Source organism: Dama dama, chromosome 18 (assembly GCF_033118175.1).
Source record: "Dama dama isolate Ldn47 chromosome 18, ASM3311817v1, whole genome shotgun sequence".
In the NCBI taxonomy this organism is placed as follows: Eukaryota; Metazoa; Chordata; class Mammalia; order Artiodactyla; family Cervidae; genus Dama; species Dama dama.
The window spans coordinates 29,152,549-29,171,663 of NC_083698.1; the positions used below are offsets into that span (position 1 = coordinate 29,152,549).

A 19,115-nucleotide genomic window follows, 5' to 3' on the forward strand; every position below is an offset into this window, starting at 1 on the left:
ATACATGTGTCCCCTCCCTCCTGAATTCGCCCTCCCACACCCCTCCTCACCCCATCCCTCAAGGCTGTCCTAGATATTGTAACTAGTGCTGCAGTGAACATCCAGGTACATGTATCTTTTTCAATTCTGATTTCCTCAGGGTATATGTCCAGTAGTGGGATTGCTGGATCATGTAGGGCTTCCCTCATAGCTCAGCCAGTGAAGAATCTGCCTGCAGTGCAGGAGATGTGGGTTCGATTCCTGGGTTGGGAAGAACCCCTGGAGAAGGAAATGACAACCCATTCCAGTATTCTTGCCTGGAGAATCCCATAGACAGAGGAGCCTGGCTGGCTACAGTTTAAGGGGTCACAAGAGTCGGACATGACTGAGTGACTAAGCATGCATGATAGTCTTATTCTTAGTTTTTTAGGGAATCTCCATACTGTTATCCATAGCAGTTCTATCAGTTTGCATTCCCACCAACAGTGTGAGAGGGTTAGTCAAAGCAATTTGAAGAAGAATGGAACTGAAGAAATCAACCTTCCTGATTTCAGTTCAGACTATACTATAAAGCTACAGTCATCAAGAAGTATGATACTGGCACAAAAACAAATCTAGACCAATGGAACAAGATGTAAAGCCTGGAGATAAATGCACACCCCTATGGGCACTTTATCTTTGACAAAGGGGGCAAAATATATATAATCGAGACAGTGTCTTCAACAAGTGGTGCTGGGAAAACTGGTCAACTATATGTAAAAGAAGGAAATTAGAACACTTTCTAATGCCATATGCAAAAATAAACTGAAAATGGATTAAAGACTTAAAACATCAAAGCAGAAACTATAAAACTCCTAGAGGAAAACATAGGCAGAACACTCTCTGACATAAATCATAGCAAGATCCTCTATGACTCACCTCCTAGAGAAATGGAAATAAATAAAAAAATAAACAAATGGGACCTAATTAAACTTCAAAGCTTTAGCACAATGAAGAAAACTGTAAGGTGAAAAGACAACCTTCAGAATGGGAGAAAATAACAGCAAATAAAGCAACTGACAAATAATTCATTTCCAAAATATACAAGCAGCCCAATACCAGAAAACCAAACAACCCAATCAAAAAGTGGACATAAGACCTAAACAGACATTTCTCCAAAGATGGGTGCTCTTGATACCCTCTGGACACTTCAAGATTCCTTCTTTTAAAAAATCTGTTTTGGATGCATTTACAATTTCAACTGAAAGCTCTAGCGTTCATGTTTCTTTACAGAGCCCAGACTCCCATTATAACAGCTCCTGGGTCCTGTCTCTTTAATCTGTATGTTGTCTTTCTTTTTTTGACAAGTCCCTCTTATCTCATAGGTCTAAGCTCCCCTCCTATTACATTTAGACATTATTTCCTTTTCTCTCAACAAAATAGCTTACTATGTTATGCATATACTTATATATTTAAAGTATGGCATGTATTATGAGGACACTGTCCCATATTTCTCATTTGAGGAAAAAAGGAATATGCAAAACAAGACCATGTCAAGCTCCAATCACTCTGGAAAGTTACCCGATCTGTAGAATGTCAATCTTGCCCTTCAACTTAATTGGTCAAAACTCCACTAATGTTCAAAGCCAGCTGAGGGGGTTTGATCCAGCAGAGGGAGGGTGGGCTTCCACGCCAGCCATCCCAAACACTCCTTAGTCTGGGATGAACTAGAAAATAACTTCTCTGAGGCAAGTTTTTAAAATTAAAAAATTATCCTAATTAAATATGAAAAAAATATGGAAGTGCTTCAGTTCAGTTCAGTTGCTCAGTCGTGTCCGACTCTTGGCGACCCCATGAATCACAGCACGCCAGGCCTCCCTGTCCATCACCAACTCCCAGAGTCTACCCAAACCCATGCCCATCGAGTCGGTGATGCCATCCAGCCATCTCATCCTCTGTCGTCCCTTCTCCTCCTGCCCCCAATCCCTCCCAGCATCAGGGTCTTTTCCAATGAGTCAACTCTTCGCATGAGGTGGCCAAAGTATTGGAGTTTCAGCTTCAGCATCGGAAGTGCTTAGCAGCAACAGAAAGTACCTAATGTGTATCGACTAAGCTGTCCTCAGATGTCATTTCTTTCATGACATCTCCACCAGCGGCTCAAATGGAATTGGGGAACAGTGTATACACAACTCTGCATGCTGCTTTTTCAGGTATGCACTGTTACATATTGTAGATTCTTGACTGTTACCATTAACAGCTATAGAACACTTCATCAAAAACATATTTAAATAAATTTTTAAATGTATTCCCTTATTGCTGAACGTTTAAATTATTTTCAATCAAACCTGGGTCTCCCGCATTGGAGGCAGACGCTTTAACCTCTGAGCCACCAGGGAAGCCCTCAATTCAATACAGAACGCTACAATAAATATCTTTTGCATATAAAACTTTTTACAGTCTGATTTTTCAAATTAAGTTATACTTCAAGTCATTACATGATTGATCAAAGCAATCATGACTTTAAGATTCTTGAGCATATTAATAACTTCTGTTTCCCAAAACTATACCAATTTCCAGTCGCACAGGTGTGTACGGGAGCATGTGTGTATGGGAGCAGGGTTCCTGAGTTCAGGACCAGGAAACTATTTTGGGCTCTGAAGTGGTAATATATAGAGCTGGCTATGCCCTGACTGGGAGAAGGCAATGGCAACCCACTGCAGTACTCTCGCCTGGCAAATCCCATGGACTGAGCAGCCTGGTAGGCTGCAGTCCATGGGGTCGCTAGGAGTCGGACACAACTGAGCGACTTCATTTTCACTTTTCGCTTTCCTGCATTGGAGAAGGAAATGGCAACCCACTCCAGTGTTCTTGCCTGGAGAATCCTAGGGACGGGGGAGCCTGGTGGGCCGCCATCTATGGGGTCGCACAGAGTCAGACACGACTGAAGTGACCTAGCAGCAGCAGCAGCAGCATGCCCTGATTGGTCCCGCCTAAACCTGTCTGCTCCTGGAGCCAGTTTTGTGCACTGGACACTGCCCAGGACAGCTGCACCTGGGCATCAAGGCAGTGGGGGTCACCCACTAGGAGCATTTTGGAAATTTTAGCCTCCTTAATAGGGGAACCTGGGAAGGCACTGTTGCCTGTACACCTACTGTACTAAATAACTGGATGAACACAGCCCTGGCAAGCCCCTCTCTGCTGGATCTGCAGTGGGCATGGTCTGTCCCTTTCATAGTCTTTCTGTCCAACTTTGGACTCTGCCTGTAGTCTCCTGGTAGGCATGAGGACTTGATATTCAGTCTAACTGGCCCTTCATCTGGTTTCTGCCAATGTTCTCCCAGGTGGAGCCTGCTTGGTATTATCCATGAATAAACAAACAGGACATTTTCCTGGCCTATGGTCTAAAAGTCCATCTGTTTCTAAGAAATAAAGGAGCCTAAAGGTATCACTACTGCAACTCTGCTTTTCTTCTGCCCTTTCTTCCCTCATTCCACCCCTCCTGTCTCATCTCACCATGGCAAGCTCATGCCAGTCAGGGCAGACTCAAGTCAGCTCCATCTCTTCATGTGATGATGCTGGGCGCCTCTGCTGAGGGCCCTGTGGTCAGTGAGAACAGCCCCATCCCTGTGCCAGAAGCATCTCAACCAGACGCTTTCCCTTTCTCCCCCTAGTAGAGCATGATGGGAGCCCCACTGGTTCTGTCATTTCCAACTAGACATTTTTATACTCTGCCCAACACTCAAATGCACAGTATGCAGCAAAACTTTCAGAGAGCATTTGTTGGAGTTGAAAAGAAGACCCGGGGGGCAAATCATTTTATTATTATTCACTGTAAAAGGTATACCAGCCTCTTCTATATTCAAAAATCATTTAGCAACACAAAATCTTTAGATGTAATTCTCATCTTTTTATCTTTTATCTCCCCATAAACAATTTTCCTGGTTCATATTTTTCAGTCATATTTTAAAAAAAAATCCACAAACAATAAATATCTGAATGTAAAAAGAAAAAAATGAATATAGGGATGGCTTACTTCTCTGTAAGACAAATTGATACAGCACTAATATGGGTCACCGTTCCCATGTGGAATCCTCTTTCGCCAAGGTTCATTCATTGCAAGGTAAGAACAGACTGACACTAGAACATTTCAGTTTAGCAAACACTCCTTTGTCTAAAGCAATAAAATCCACTCAATCCACAGAGGTGGGGGATGGGACTGGTAAGAAGGAAGGAAACATGAATACGCAAATAGGATGCCTTAGGCAGGGAGACACTGCATGATCATGGAAATTAACTGTTTTCCCTGGGCTATCTGTACCAGTGTGATTATGAAGAATTTAACTTTATGTTTCTGTTGGAATTCTGTTCTATGGGCCAGGAATAGAGGCCAGCAAAGCAAATAATTCAAGAGCATGGGCCATATGGAGAAGATGTGAATATACATACTTCATTTCCCTGAAGACAGCTATGATCTTACACTGGGAACTAAGCTATGCGGTGTCATTTTACTCCTTGGGAAATTAGTGTCCCATTTCACCAAGTAGTTGGCTTTTATAAGAAGGTTCTGGACCACAAAGAGCCTCATCTTTAGGAAGTCCATAGATACTATAGAAAATGTACTGACTCAATTTAAAAAGAAAAAGAGCATTCATTATAAAAGGAGTCTAAGATTTAGGTACATAAAGAATCCTGGTGCCTTTCAATTCAGTCCAAACTCTTCAACCTGAAATTCAACATCTTTTACAGTTTGGCCCCATCTTCCCTTTCAGCTTGGTCTCCCATGGCTTCCTCATAAATATCTTCCACTCAGGTCAAACTGGATGAGGTTCCTTTTCCTGACTACATGCTCTCTGCCTCCCATCAACTTCTCTGTTTCGCTCTTGTGAGTTTGAACTCCATGGAGAGTGTACTCCTGAATTTTTACCTAGAATTCAAAATGCTACTTTCTTCCCAATGTTTTTCTAATCCTCCTTTCCCATTCCCTTGGCATAGAAGCTTCCCATCCTCTAAGAAAGCCCCTGAAAGAACTTCATCTCATGGTAGGGCACCCTTGGGTTCTATTTTGCAAATGAACCACTGGAGTTATAGAAAGTATTCCCCTACCCAGCAGATAGCAAAGTTCTCAAAGGCAGGTATTGGGTGTAGCTTCATTCTCATTCCCCCATAATACCCTGCACAGATGTGCAAACATAATGAGTGGTCAATATAGATTTCCTAAAGATATTACACTGACATGTACCCAAAAACTGTTTGATATAAAAACTACTTTGAAAAACAAAGGAAAAAAAAAATGGAAAGACTGGAAGGTAGGAGGAACTGGGAAAGATCTGGACTCCTGTTGCCTGTTTGTGTTGGAAAGCTGTCCCAAGAGTGGTCTCAGGACATTAATCTGGTATTTTAACAGAAGCTCCCAGGAAGTTACTAAAATGTCATCCAACCAACTACTGAGTCACTGCTATTTACCAACTTCAGTACCAGGTACCCCAGGTCCAATGTTTGATTAGAAATTGTCCCTGTCCTCTGGAAGCTAACACAGCCCAGCGAAGGAATTCTATATACAAAAGTAAGTTTAATCAGTGAAAGTTCATACTCTGGGCATCAGGGAGCCAGGAGCAGAACCCTGAAATGCATCTGACTTTCAATAGTTCCCACCCCCTCTCACCATCTCCCCCCATTTTCCTAACCTACTGTAACTCACCTGGCCACCGTGTAATTTAGCTGCGCAATGGGACACGTGTGCACTGCCTGCTTTTTCCTTCAGCACAAAGAGCTATGGTCTGGTATTCTGACATTTACTTTAAGATATAAATATTTTAAAGGTGAAGACAGAAATATTCAGAACAGACCTTTCCAATAATTTGGTCACTTAACTCACTATTACCCTTTTGTATCCCATCTCTTCACATCCCATCCCATCCCATCACAGGGAAAAAACAGATTCCCTCTCAAGGAGAGGAACAGAATTGCATTTTTTACCACCAGACACTCACTGAGCGGCAATTTTGATGAATTTTTTCACCAGCTGCACTCGCTTGCCCAGTGGGCTGCAGAGCAGAATCTCCGTGGCCACCCAGAGCTGGACCTCATTGCATCTCTGGAGCAGCAGGCTCAGGTTCACTGTGTGCGCCCCGCTTCCCTGTCTGCTGAATGTGAAGTAGATCAGCTCTTGCTGAAAGACAAGGTATTCATGCCAGCATTTACTGTTACAGCACAGGGTCACGTTGATACAAAATACAATCCATTTTTTAAAATCCATTTTTAATTGGAGGATAACTGCTTTACGATGTTGTATTGTGTTTCTGCCACACAACAGTGTGAATCAGCCATAAGTACACATACGTCCCTCCCTCGGAACCTCCCTCCCATCCCCCAGCCCCATCCCACCCCTCTCGGTGGTCGCAGAGCACTGAGCTGAGCTTCCTGTGTGATACAGCAACTTCCCATTAGCTATCTATTTTACACACGGTAATGCATATGTTTCAGTGCTCCTCTCTTAATTCGTACCACCCTCTCCTTCCCTCACTGTGCCCACAAGTCTGTTCTCTATATGTGTCTCTATTCCTGCCCTGCAAATAGGTCTTTAAGAACTATTTCAGATAGCCACTGTCATAATATGTTAGATACAACAAATAACAATATATTAAATTCAAGACAATTCATGTTGACTTTCAGAAATGCCTCATTCAATGATGTTCACATAAAAGACTTACATAAGTGTACTTTTTTTAGAATGCAAAGATGATGCTTTTCATGAAAACCTAAAACACTCTTACATCACAGGCTGAATGAAATTCAAACTTCCCAAACTTGTTCTATAGGTAACTTCAAGCGCAAATGACATCATTTGTTCAGATGTACATTAGACCCTCACAGGTAGATTCTCTAGACAAGGATTTTCACATTTCAGTGTCAATTTGAATCACCTGGAAGTCTGTTAAAGCACAGACTGCTGTGCCCACCCCCCCAAATTTTCTGAGTCAGCAGGTCTGTGGTCTGGCCAAAAATCTGCATTTCTACTAAATTCCTAGGTATACTGATGACGCTGGTCTGGGTACCCACTCTTTGAGAACCACTGAAATAAGACACTGTCAAATCATAGAAAGAGAGTAAGATTAGAATAAGGTACAAAACTGACAGTAACTAGCGACTAGACTGATCATATGTAAGCAATGGAAGAGATTTGTTTCTAACCGGAAAGGTGTGTGTGTGTGTGTGTGTGTGTGTGTGTGAGACACAAGAAATTCACATCCTCCCACTGCATAAGCACATAAGCAGGGACACATCTCACTCTACCAATACTCCCAAAGTCACAAGTCATTTAGCTTGAATGAGTTTACTACTTGCTCAAATTTAGATCGTTATGTTGGAATGTTTTCTGCGAGGAAACATGAGGATGTTTAAAAGATGCTCCAAAATGAAAGAGAACCTTGGGGGTCTCTTAATCAGGCATGAGTTCCTTCTTCAGCAGGAAAGGCCTTTTTGTAATGAAACATTTCACTACCTGGCAAAGCAAATGCAACACAGTCCACCTCACTTTTCATCTACTGATTCCTGTGAGCCTTTCCACTGGCTCCATTCATTCATCCATTGTCAGTAGCATTCTGCCCCTCATCTCATGTTTTATAAACATTTAAGCTGTCCTCAAGGGAGAGGCTGATGGACATAAAAATTTGAAATATATCTCAAAATGTCCAAGAGAATGCTTGAAGTCCTGCAGCACAGTCTAAATGTATAGAATGTTCTTAGGAAAGTGTGTGTGTGCACACTTAGGAACACATATAAATGTGATTTTTATATAAGTACTGTAAAGCCATGGAAAAATTATAATGTCAGTATCAAAGGTATCAAACATAAAACACCTCTTCAACCCCATTCAACCTTCATGTATATATATATATATACACACACATATATATAAATACACGTTTTCAAACATTAAAAATATAGCATATTTATCTATTACACAAATATCCAATTGTATTAGGTGCAAATAAAGCATGATCATGTATTCTAATTTTCCTAGGTTTGGATCAGTCTTTCAATATATTTAAAGTCCCCAAGTATCTTTGTGGGCCATGGTATCCCAAAGCATAACTATATCAACCAGAAAATGGATCGTCTTAAAACCTAATCACACATGAATATTCTTCAAGAAGAATTCCTAGTTAAAATGGCACTAGCATTTATTTGATCACTTCCCCCCTTACTTACCTCGTGAATTGAATTGAAAAGGCTCCAATCAAAATTCATTAATTCCAGAGCAAGGTCCCAAGTGTTCATTCCCAAAATCCTGATCGACCTTTGCTGTGATTCCTCATTTTCTGCAAACGGATTCTAAAGCGACAGACAGAAGCAAAAGAATCCTCAGTGAATCCCCAGATGGCTGGCACTGAGTTGGCTGGCCACAGAAACGCACTAGGAGCCCGTGTTAGAAAAAGAATCTTGTCTGAGTGCACTTAATAGTTTCCCTGCCTGGTCACCGTTAGTGAGTGACAGCCAATGCAGGAAACAGCCTCAGAAGCTGCAGAATGTGATCAATGATACTTAACTGAGTTGTCCCTCCCTCCCCACAGGCAAGCATGCACGCATGCACGCGTGCGCACACACACACACACACACGTGCACGCACAAATCTGATTATAAAACACTGCCCCAGCAGACAGCATAATGAAAGCAAAAGCCCTGAAGTCACTTTGGTTTCTGGTAAGAATTAATGTGCCAGCAGGGTTAGGATAAAAACAAACAAAAGAAATGTCACAGTGCACTTCAATAAAGACAGACATGGCTTTTACAGGAAATATGTTTAACGAGTCTCATCCCAGACATGCATTTACAAATTTTACTCAAATGCCCGTGAAAAGCAAAAAAAAAAAAAAATTAAACAGGAAATAAAAAATAAAAGTTAATTCCTTTATACCCCATGGTGTATGATTATTTTAAACTATCAATTGCTTTCTCTAGACAAATGGGTACGAAGAGTTTGGTAATAATAGTATTTCTTTAAAATCTGACATAAAATTATTAAATGCCACCACAATTTTAAATCTGCCATCACTGTTAAATTTATTAAAAATTATTTGGCATCTTTTCAAAACATCTGATATTTTTTAATTAAGGTAATAAATTCTCTCATTTGACTTGAACAATTAAATATGTTAAAACAGTTAATGTCTTGGGGAAAAAAAAAAGAGGACTTTTCAAAAATAAATGCCATAGAAGAGTAAAGGGAATATTTCAGAATCCAAATATTAGTCTTTACTTTTTGAACTGCAAAATAAATTATTAGCATTTTTGAATTTTTATATTTATGAAAAGGTTTCCTAATTGAAAATATGACAAAAGACCTCCACCAGCCATTCCACAGACTTGATTCCCTTCAGAGTAGGTCCAGGTACAAACTGTCCCTGTGCCTCCAGCACGGGGACAGGGTGGAGCTCAAGCAAGCGCAGAACGAATGATGTATGTGCAGAGCTGAGGTGCTGAGGTGGGGAAAGCCCAGGTTCCTCAGGGCCCTGTCTGGCTAGATGGGGACCACGCAGATGCCAGGCTACACTGCAGACATTCACAGAGCCATGAGGTGGGAAGAAACACAGATCTTTGCTTATGAATTGGGAGCTGTAAGGACATTTTCACTCGGCCTTTTATCCCTCCTACTTTCTCCCTAAATGTGCCCTTACCCTGGCCCTGCCCTCTGGTTATTCAAGGTAGTCCACTGCCCTCTCCAGGAAACACTTCCTGTTCCTCTATTCCATTCATTAAGGGCTACGATTCCTGCTTTCCAAGAAGACTGACCCATGCCCAAGCACAGGGGATATGAGTGATTTCCCCTGCTAGCCTTCCCTTACAATGCTCCGTTTCAATGGAGATCTTTTGGAGCCGAAATTACCAGAACTATGATTCCAATGGGAAAATTTTAGGTGGGGGAAGCATTCACATGCAGGGTGGCATCAGGCTCAACTCACAGCACCTATTTATCCCACAAGACCTGCCCCAAGCCTGCCCTCTGCTATTTTGAGGCCCCGGACTGCAGCAGGAGAGCTCTGGGAACTCCCATGGGAGGGAACCACAGGAAACGTCTCTGTGTGGCCGGGGGCGGAAGGGTGGGACAATGGGAGACAACTAGAGTGCCTCCATCACCAGGAGCCCACAGTAACCTGCCTATTAGATCCTCCTCCTTTAAGAGGTGGGGGGTGGCTAATGGTATTATTGAAATCTTGTAGATAATTTTACATGAGGTATTTTTATTATAAGCAGTGTTGGTTAACCTACATGGTATACAGACTCGTCCATTATATACATAAAAGGAGCCTAGCTGGAAAGACCCATTCCTGTGATGACTGCATGGCACAGACCAGGACCCTAACTCAGGATGATATGTTCACAATCTGGTAGAGCCCACTTTTTATGGGTGATGGATCTGAGGCCTGATTCTACCATCCAGAAAGCAACCACAAGACCAAGGTTTTTAGGAACAACAACAACAAATCATCTAGTTAAGTATAAAGGTTCTTAAACTTAAAACTGAAAATAACCTACAGTGGGGGTTTCTCCATTTCTTCATATGCTTACTCTTTAGTGGCATCTGATGTTGCCCATTTACACAGGGAATGCTGATAATGTACCTTCTCTTCAAGGGAATGGCACACTCAAAGGGCACCCAGGGGACAGAAGAACAGAATCTCTTTCCCTTTAAATGAACACAGGACAGATTCCTCAGCCTGATCTCCATATATCCACCAGGAAAGAAGAAATGGAATTAAGATTCTGTTGGAGAAAGTGTCCCATCTCTCAAATCCCTTGTTCCAGAGAGGCTTAGAGAGAAACAGTGCGAAGGGTTTTCAGTTCCTAAAGACAGGCCTGCCTTTGATTAGCAAATGTAGTGTTGTTTGACAAGTGTACTGTTGGCTACAGAAGGAAACAGCTTGATGTATTTTTCTAACATTCATTTTAAAACACACAAATACATGTTCTCAGACTGACATTCGTGCCTGTATGCTTCAAGCACAAGCCCAAAGGTAACTCACCAAAGTGTCGGCCAGGTCTTTCCGGTAGACATATATCCGACCAGAGGCATCAAGGGATTTTGAGATGGCCAAGTTGTTTGGCTGAAGCTCATGCTTTTCTTTATTTACAGAAAAGAATAATTAAAAACACAAGAAGAGCTAGTATGCATTCACAGTACTGCTAAAGAGTGAAATCTGCCAAAGAAAAATACTTAAAACTAAATGGGATGTGAAGTAGATGTAATTCAGTTCTGCATATGCTATACAATGACACCAGATAATCAAAGCTCATTATCCACGAAGAGGTACCCTCTTAGGATTCATTCTTATAATATTTAGTCATTTTTTACACAGAACAGCTTGGGGAAGAAGGCAAAACTCACTCTTCATTTCATATCTCTAAAGTAACCATATGAAGACTTCCCTGACAGCCTAGTGGTTAAGACCCTGTGCTTCCATTGCAGGGGGCACTACAGGGATTCGATCCCTGGTTGGGGAACTAAGATCGCACATGCCATGAGGCAGGGCCAAAAAAAAGCAGAAAGAAAAGAAAGTAACCATACAATAGTAATACTGGTAACAGCTGGGTATATCTCTGTCCTCATCTTTATGCAAATACATATGTGCACACATGTACATATAGTCACAGCTATTCATATGTATACATTAATAATCATAGATACATATATATTTGTAATAATTCCTTATGTGGTTTTATATTCTGATTTTACTGTACTTACCCACTTGTCAAAATTATTTATATATGCCATGTGTAATTGGTTATATAATAGTCTATTACACCATCATTTAATCTTTCCTCTATTGTTGAACATTTAATGGTTTCCAATTTTTTTTGTCATATAAATTAGATAGCGAGATACATGCTAAATACCAGCAAGGGGCCTGACATATAACAGGGATTTGATAAATGGGATCTATTATTATAGCAGCCATAATATATATTGCTGAAGTCAACATCCTTCTGCATAAATCTCTGACTCCTTATAGATGATTTTTCTTAAGACAGGTTCTCAGCAGTAGAATTACTAGGTCAAAGGGAATGAATATCTGTAAAGGTTTTGATACAAGCTGCCAAACTGCTTTCCAATTCTTATGTCTACCAATACTCATCATTACTTTGAATAAGTTTATTGATTTGCTAAAGTCAAAAATAGATTATTGGTATATTTTGTATTTCTTGACCACTAGTAAAGTGAATATTTTTCATCTATTCTTCTTCTATTTTATTTACCTATTGTTCCTATCCTTTGGCCATTTTCCTACCATAGCTGGACTCATAACACAATATACTTCTCAAAGAAAAATGTCCTCCTCTCACCTGCAAAACACAGAGGGGAACTGACCAAAGTGATATTCAAGTTTATTACACTGTAACACAATCAGTGTCCCCTAAGGTAGCCCTTTATTTATCTAGCATGGTTGGAAAATCAATACATCACATCTCTTTTTTTAGATAACATAATCAGTTCAAATGCCAGATTTTGTTTTGAACATTTCCGCTTGATACAGAGGACAAAAATGATACTCAAATACATTCTTTACTGCCCAGCATCGCAAAGATCAGTAGTACTGTCATGTCAGGCTGCTGACATCTGCTGTAAATGGTCCCACATGGCTGGGCTCCGACATTCTTATATATCCTCCCTCCTTGTTTAAGCTACAGCTTCTTGCAACCCTCTGTATATTCACAAATACCTTAGATATGAATTCATAAGAGCCATTCTGCATTTGCTATGAAATAAAATGGCATGGTTTTCTGACAGCCATTTTTCCATTTGCTAAGAACTATTTTTCTTATTGTCAGGTTTGTCACTATGCCATAAACAATGAAAAGTGATAGAATTTTAAGCTCTGAGTAACTGGGTAGGTTTCTGTTACTACATACATACACTTCCCCTGGGAACAAAACAGCTAGAAGCCTACTAAGAGCTGTGAGAACAACAGTATTAGTCCTTTCGGAGAAACCGACATGGCCAACATGTATTTTCTTTTGAGAAAGAGAAAATAACAGTAGATGTCATTGTCATTTCATTTTGACACAGCATTGAAAACATTATTTATTAAAAATTATGTAACTAGAGCAAGGAATACATTAGGTTCTGTGGGCTTTTTTTTTTCCTTCTTAAGAACATTATTGTTTGGGGGATATGAAACTGCAGGCAGAAAGGTTCTTAACAGACAAAACTACTAATTGATGAAAAATGATGGCATATTTCCAAATCTGTGAGGTAATTCAAGAGATAAGCTCATATTGCTAGTGATGATTAGCTATGAGTATATGCACATCAGAACGCCAGATGAATCTAACTTAATAAAGTGTAAAAATGGCATTTCACAGCCATCAAATAGGTAGTGGGTAGTAAAAGAGCCATTCATTAATTCCCAGATGCACGTGTGGCCCTGGGCCGACACTGGGTCAGCTTCCAAAGGGGGTGGGTGTCCACTGTACCAGCAGGCCCTCTCAGGGTCTTTCTTTCTCCAGCACCTTTTGTCTGCATGGGGACCTGATGATTATTTTCTGTAACAGGACTGCCTTCAGAGGCAAATGCTCATTCTGATGAAGCTGACTATTGTCTGGAATCATTTAGCATCTTTGGTCACTTAAAATTAATATACAAATATCATATTATCTGGAGTATTTCCTAATATATTTTATTAGACATTCAACTACTCTCTGAACTCCCTTAAAATTCATGTAAGTCCATATGTTCCTGAAACATTTGCTCTTTTCCTCCAGGGAATGTTTTGCTAGGAGGCATGATGCCCAGGGAGAGGAAGTAAAGAAGCACTGGGACTGGGGAGATGAGCTGCATTTGTTTGACTATGTAAACGATTAGCTTGTATCTGAGTAACAAAGCCGAAGAGACAATGTTCCCTCACATAATGCTTTAACATCAAGTACATTCTGATCTTCTCCTGACTCTAGAGTGATAACAAAAGGTAAACAGAAATGCCCTTTATCTACTCCCCCTCCCCTGCACACATGATCTCTGGTTGATTAGTTTACGCTGTCCTCCCATTTTTCTACTACTGAGGCTCAGTCACTTTCTTTGCGGTTTTTCTCAGGGTTAATGAGATATTAAATAACGATTGTAAGGCAAAAATGGAGGCCAGCGACACAGAGATCTGACAGGCTCCAGTGGAAGCGTAGGGTTCTGTTCAGGTCATAAGATCAATAGTGTCAGCTTGTAATCTGTGTGATCTTATTCAAAACACACAATAAGCCATTCTCAGAGGATAAATGAGGCCCAACAGAAGACTATAACTGAGCTCACTCCCCATGTCTACCTGAAAGAACACTGCCTGTGAGCTTTTGGCTTATTGTACAGTGTTTGTTTCCTTCAATAGGGAGTCTTTAAGTACTAACTTGTCAGCCGGTAAAATGACTAGTTCAAGGCTGTCTTTCTTTTTGCTTCCAAAAGTAATTTCATCCTTTAGCAATTTCCCAAGTTATTTTAAACATGAAAACAGAAGGCTTATCTAGAGTACAAACTATGTAAAGCTTTATAATACATTTCAAAGCACTAGCACGCCTCTCTGGTTCTTGGGGAGGAAATTCAGTATCCAATGGTACCCAACTGTTGTCATGGAAACACCTCTGGTAGGAGGCTTCTCATTGTTAGGGTGATCACCCAGCTGCGGACCCAGAAGGGACGCACTGCACATTTACTCCATAAAAATGTCAACGCTTTCCCTTTGGAGGCAAGCCAGTGAACGATTAAATATTCAAAGACAGAATATAACTTACCCCCAGAGAAGGTGACGGCCACCAGAGCCAGATCCTCTTCCGCATGTTGGATCTTTTCTGCCACAACCCTCAGGATCTCCTGGGCTGTACTGGAAACAGTGGCCTTCACACTGACGTAGGAGTGCTCCGTTATGTACACGTGGCAAAAAACTACATGAGGGGAAAGAATTGTGAGTAAACAGAACTGTGGCCACAAGGTACAGACCTTTCCAAATCAAGGCACCCACCACACTATGCTCTTTAGTACAGGACAGGCACAGCTAGATTTACACGTGCACATGGGCGTCCGAGGGTGTGAGAACGGAGCCATGTGCTTACACACACATGAGATGGGGGCATTACAAAGCAGGTGAGCAAGCTGCAGTAGTCCTCGGGCCTCCCAGAGCATAATGAGAGACCTACGTCATGTGTTCTCGTGGTAGGAGGCAGCCCAACCACAACACAGCTCAGTCTATGCAACATGGACTGGACTTCACAGGCCCTTCCACGAGGGTTACCGAGATCTCCCAAAGCAGCCTACAAAAATGTCTAACTCATACATTTTCACTTTACACTTCTCTTGACAGTCCCAGTGGCTCAGTAAAGACCACCACGCTTTGTTATTTGAATTCGCATAAGCTGGCGTGCTGCAGTCCATGGGGTCGCCGAGTGGGACACGACTGAGCGACTGAGCTGAACTGAACTGAAGCTTTATCTAAAAATCTGTCGCTTGCTATGGTTTTTGGCTTCAAGCCTTCTTGATCTTTTAAGAATCTCTGCCCCCTGCCTGTATCAAGGTGGTAGTGAGCTTAGTTTTCAGATGGAGGTCACACTCCAGGCTTTTTAATTTCCTTTTTCTTGTCTGTGGTACTACTCATTATTACAAGGGCATTATCACTACCATGGTGAACAGGCCCAGGGAAAATATTCCTTTATGATTTGACAGTGGAAGCTGCCTTAATAGCGATGGAAATAACTGACATGTTATGTGCCTCTTATATGAGCCATTGTGAATGTATAAAACACTAGCTTCTTTAGAAAAGACAGGACAATAATATACTTAAGTATTCTTCTTTTCTAGATTGAAGAAAAGAAGTACAGTGTAGCTCCTAGAGAAGTTTCATATGCAATTTAAACGGCACCACAAAAATAAACCAGGCATGTTTTCACAGAAATGCAAATGAAGCAAAAGACAAACTATGGGTTTACTAGTATAAACCTCAAAGTAAACACACTTTGACAGAGGCACTGACAATATTTTGTTTTAGGTTTGATAGGGTGTGTCATTCAAACTCTAGCATCCAACAAACAGCTGTTTTATGTGTGGTCAGTAGACCCATGAGAGAGGAAAAAGGCTTTTTTCCTTCCATAGAAAGATGGAGTTTTGGAGCAAGGCAAAGTTGCAGTGTACAAAATGCTAAATGTGAGGAAAGTTTACATTGTGCTTAGCAAAATGATGAACAAAAACAGTCTGAGACATCTTGAATAACCCTTTGAAACTCAGCATGGAAAATTAGACAGCTAATTGTGAGACAAATGGGAAGGGAAGGTTAGCAACTGAGAGAGAAGGAGGTGAGGTTTTCTGTTCCTCCACTTGGTACAGATGACGTGACCCAAGCACCCTCATAAGCACCTCGTTATACACAAAGGATGGAACAGAAGAGGAATCTCTGACATTTGGGTGCTCAAGGGTTCAAGAAGTTGAGCAAATATTCAATGTCTATACTTAGAATTTTAGCACTGTTGGGGCAGGCGAGTTTAAAAAGTGTCCAGTCATAATAGCATGAACATCTGAATGGCTGTTTCCCAGCTCTGCACTTGACTCCACCTTTACCCTACCAGGAAGAAACCATTTCCTGTTCTGCTATAAAACAGTAAAGCAGAAAGCACTGTCAGCACTGTCAATGTGCTGCAAAGGTGCTTCCCCCGCCCTGACCTAGGCGCCCTCTTCGGACAGCGGGGGCCGGGGAGTGGGATGTCAGGAGCCCTTTGGGCAGGAGCGCTGACTGAGGACGCCTTGCCTGCGCGGCACTGCCTGGCATGGCCTTGCCTAGGAGGGGTTTCCATCACACATCCTTCCTTTCATTATTCCCTCCAAGATTTTCTCCTCTAAATCTCAAGGACTGACTCAGTCCAAGCCCTGAACAGTGCTTTCAGCGGACTTTCCAGTGAGTCACGGGCAACGGACCGACAACAGGGGAGAAGGCAGCTAGGGGCGCCTTTCCAGTCCTCTGCACCTCTCCCCAAGGACGCAGTGGACTCTGCCCAGTCTCCTTCCCTTATGTCCCAAAGTAAAGATGTCCTGGCTTCGGGGACAGTACTCAGTGATGAAGAAAACTATACCACGGCAAGAGAAGAAAAACTTTCACCGTGGATGCTAATGTGCTTGTTGTGGTGGGGGTGGGGCAGCTGGAAACAGTTCCCGCCAGGCGGAGGTGTTGAAGTTGTGTGGTTGTGTTCAAGTCCTCCACCTGCCCCCAACCGTGTTCAAATCATACTCACTTTCCTCAGTTTCTGTCACAGTTCCTCTGTGCTGGAGCCAGTTCTCCTTAAGACTGAATTGGTGGAAAAGGGCTTTATTCTGCAAGAAGGGAGAACAAGAACAATGAGCGAATGTATTGCTGCCCTTTGGAAAACCACAGCTGTTTGCAACATGTTCCAAAAGAGTGTGCCAATTTTTTTTTAAATATGAAATCCATCGTCTTAGAGGAATAAACTGGGAGTTGCCTCAATTAGTACACGTGGAGGTGGAGAGTCTGAGCAACAGGACCTTGACCGTGGCCAAGGTCAGTGTCAGGGACAAAGCCCCCAAATTGATTCTTCACAACATGCTGGAGAATACAGATTTTTAACCTCTGGCCACTATAAAAGTCCACAGCTGCTTCTCCTGAGAAAGATATGGTTTCCCCACCCCAACATCAACCTTACTTTTGGATAAGGCCACTTCGAGATAGTTTCATACTTCTGCAGTAGAGCAGTGACTTGCTTAAGGGAAACAGGTACATAATTCATCATGATTATCCATCACCTGACATATCGGCTCCTACAAAACTTGTGTCTGATGTGTCATTTTGCATTTCCCCCCTGAAGCTGAACAGGAAACATATTCACTCCGGCTACAATCTCTCTCTCTCTCGGTTGGGTTGAAGAGTGCAAACCTTTTTCTTACAAGACTTTCTTACTCTTGCAGGCAAAAAAGTCTTGCATAGATGACTCTCTATTTTTACATCAATGATTAACAATCAAGTTTATGTCATTCAAGGGACATTGGGGAAACTCCAGGACTCCAAAATGCACTACAAAAAATGCAGAAATGTCATAAAGTCAAAGGCACCTGGCTGAAACTGGATCCACACCAGCACAGGAAAAGCTAAGTGAGGCAGGAGCAGGGAGGCAAGCTGCAGCCCCCAGCTCCGTGCCTGACCCCACTTGGGTGGGGACAGCATTCATGCTAATTACGCAGAAATGCCAAGTCGGGCAAGGCAAGGTCCCTAACTCAGATCACCCAGTTTCAGAGAAAAGGGTCTGCCTCACCTTCCTTTGTGGTGAGTATTCATCTACAGTGCTGAAAGGGAAACAACAAGAGGTCAGTCTTTGTCTCAAACCCAGAAAAATGTAGCCACTGTCAACAGACACTACTTTTCAGGCACCATGCGGAGATTTTCACTTTTCAAAACGGTAAAATGCACAGTATTCATTCATTTATGAATGAATGTAAAACACTATGTAAAACACACTTGACATTAGGATTTCAAGTGAACCAGGAAGAAAAGAAGCTATTTATCCAATACATATACTTTGCCTTCTATTCACAGAAAGTGAGCTTGAGGAAATAACTGGACTTACTCAGTCCACAGAAATTCTTAAGTTTATTCACATTTCACTAAATCTTAGGTGAAATTACTGTTCTTCAGACAGGTAAATAAGCCAGCCAAGGCTGTTCTTTTCCAGGATGTTTCTATGTGTGGTAAGACTTGGGGGGCCTTCAGAAGGTCCCCAGCTCAAATTGTATTCCAGCACCTAAAAGATATTTCATTATCTCATACCAAGGAGGCAAGAATCATGACTTAGATCATGTTTTTAATTATATCTATTATTTCCCATTTTTATGTAAGTTTTTAAGTGGAATGTATTAAATTACATTAACGCATTTAATGTATTTAAATTTGTATTAAACCAGAATTAAATTTTCCCAGTTGTAAGACCTGCCTTACAGCATAGATCTATTTCCAAGTAGGGTATTATTTTGATGTAAATGTTTCTTTTCTTTTTTGTTTTTGCTTCATTTGCTTGTTCATATTTTCATATTAGTCTTAGGTGAGAGAAATTTTTTACAGTGTAGAATGTGATGATAAAAGAAGACCACCAAAATTCATAACATTCATTATTAATACCCTGTAGCTCAT

General features: G+C 41.4%; 1 protein-coding gene across 5 annotated transcripts in view; it reads right to left on the reverse strand.

The window, feature by feature from the left end:
• The window catches only part of RAPGEF5 (Rap guanine nucleotide exchange factor 5), a 306,460-nt gene that overhangs the window by 22,646 nt on the left and 264,699 nt on the right, over nt 1-19,115 (reverse strand). For all 5 annotated transcript variants that reach the window (XM_061165052.1, XM_061165053.1, XM_061165054.1 and 2 more), the window contains 6 exons: nt 18,244-18,274; nt 17,212-17,290; nt 14,731-14,880; nt 10,983-11,080; nt 8,170-8,292; nt 5,949-6,127 (listed from right to left, as the gene is read on the reverse strand). In XM_061165052.1, coding sequence (XP_061021035.1) covers nt 5,949-6,127; nt 8,170-8,292; nt 10,983-11,080; nt 14,731-14,880; nt 17,212-17,290; nt 18,244-18,274 — 660 coding nt within the window. The remainder of the gene's footprint in view (nt 1-5,948; nt 6,128-8,169; nt 8,293-10,982; nt 11,081-14,730; nt 14,881-17,211; nt 17,291-18,243; nt 18,275-19,115) is intronic.